Source organism: Salvia hispanica, chromosome 2 (genome assembly GCF_029641045.1).
Source record: "Salvia hispanica isolate PSC_SH4W2 chromosome 2, Shi_PSC_v1, whole genome shotgun sequence".
Lineage (NCBI taxonomy): Eukaryota > Viridiplantae > Streptophyta > Magnoliopsida > Lamiales > Lamiaceae > Salvia > Salvia hispanica.
Window position 1 is genome coordinate 36,953,527 of NC_142693.1, and position 1,760 is coordinate 36,955,286.

Sequence of the window (1,760 nt, forward strand, 5' to 3'; positions counted from 1 at the left end):
ATGCAGTATTTGAATATAACAAATCGGCAGCCTCATTGGGATCCATTACAATCCCAGAATAACTTTGTGTCGCGAATTGAACAGGAGATTAGAACAATAGAAGATTTCGACTGGAGAAAGATTGATTTGGTAACAAATTTATTTTTGTTCAAAGATCTCACAGTTTCACCTACATAGTTTTCTACAGGAGTTGTCAAATTCTTTTCTCTAATTTTATCTAACATACAATACAGGTATTCTTCCATGTTTTTAAAAGTGGCTATTACTATCTTGTGGTATTCTGGATAAGGATGAACAAAATTGAGATAATTGATAGTGCCAAACCACCTAGAGACAAGAATCCCTTGGAAAAGTATAGCTTTGATGTTGCAATACTGGTATGCTTTTTTAAATATAGCTAACATTATGTTTATATTTTTGTTGACATAATTTATGTATCTTGCTAAAATGCTTTGTATGCAAATTTTAATTTAGTTGTTTATATATTTGCAGAAAGATATGTTTGAGGCATACTTTGCAGAGAATAACATGACAGATCTATCACAGAATATAAAGAAGTCTCCTTACAAGGTTATTCCTTTAGATTGGGCCACAAGCAACCATAAAGAAGACAGTGGTGTTTATACGATGAGACATATGGAGACATACTTTGGCAGGAAGGGAAGGGATTGGGATATTGGCTTTACTCCACGCGGCTTGAAAATTCTACAGGTACTCAGAGGAAGATATTGCGAAGCAATGCTTACATCAGAGAGCAACAAGAAGTGTATGGATATGATATGCCATGCTAACATCTGGATGAATGCAAACAGGCAAAGATTATCTGCGTTACAGAACAAGTACAAGGAATGGTTTAGCCGTAGAACCAATAAGTAAACAGCTATTTTATTTTGATTTGAACAAAGACTCGTTTGAATATTTGATATTATCATATTTTTTAGATGGATGTGTAAAACAATTATTATATATCGATTTGAACTACGCAGCCTATAATAATATATCAACTATGAAATGAGTAAAGCAACTTGAATTTTATGTCAACAACTTGAATTTTATGTCAACAGCTCAAAAACAATTGTTTTAACTAAAAAAAATGTACAGCTATTTTTCTTCATTTTTTAATTTTAAATATGTATTGGCATCATTATCATAAAAAACATGTTAATAGTTTCCATATAAAAACTAAATAAATGTGAACAGTTTTTCAATAGGCTTCATATAAAATTTTAGATAACTCAATATTTTGAAGATATTGATGAATTATGGTCATACAATACATTTCAGTATAAAGCAAATTAAACGTGAAAAATAAAAAAGAAAATATAAATAAACTCTATGTAATGCCAATAACTAAATAATTGTCATGTCAACTGCCTTTTTTTCAAATATTAACAATGTCAACTGCCTTTTTTTCTAATAAAACGGATGAAAAGAAACCATGTACTCTACGAACTATTCCGCTAAGGCATAAAAAAGCAGAATAATAAATATTTCTCTAACACCTACTCTCTCACACATAGATTACCGCTCAAAGAAATTTCTGCTTCTCTCTAGTATTCAAACCCTTCGTTTAACAGATTTCATCTCTTGTCTAGGTTTCTAAATCGATTTAGAGTATTAGGAATGTCAACAGAAGAAAGAAACACAAGTGATTCAGTGTCTTCGACCGTTGCTGGTAAAACGATATCAGAAATGGAGGTTAACAGCAAATCAACAGATATTATTGAAACGACTCATTCAGGTTAAACATTTCTTTGGTT

At 31.0% G+C, this 1,760-nt stretch overlaps 1 protein-coding gene across 1 annotated transcript; it reads left to right on the top strand.

Moving 5' to 3' along the window:
* The first annotated feature begins 290 nt into the window (after nucleotides 1-290).
* On the top strand, nucleotides 291-876 carry LOC148932303 (uncharacterized). The gene is made up of 2 exons (XM_089064027.1): nucleotides 291-377; nucleotides 493-876. Exons 1-2 carry the CDS (start codon nucleotides 291-293, stop codon nucleotides 874-876), a joined length of 471 nt encoding a protein of 156 aa, XP_088920153.1.
* The last annotated feature ends 884 nt before the right edge of the window (nucleotides 877-1,760 follow it).

Excerpts from the sequence above, each read along its gene's own strand:
- LOC148932303 (XM_089064027.1), top strand. The coding sequence starts at position 291 with ATGAACAAAATTGAGATAATTGATAGTGCCAAACCACCTAGAGACAAG. Across the intron at positions 378-492 it reads GCTTTGATGTTGCAATACTG|AAAGATATGTTTGAGGCATA; the intron begins GTATGCTTTTTT and ends ATATATTTGCAG.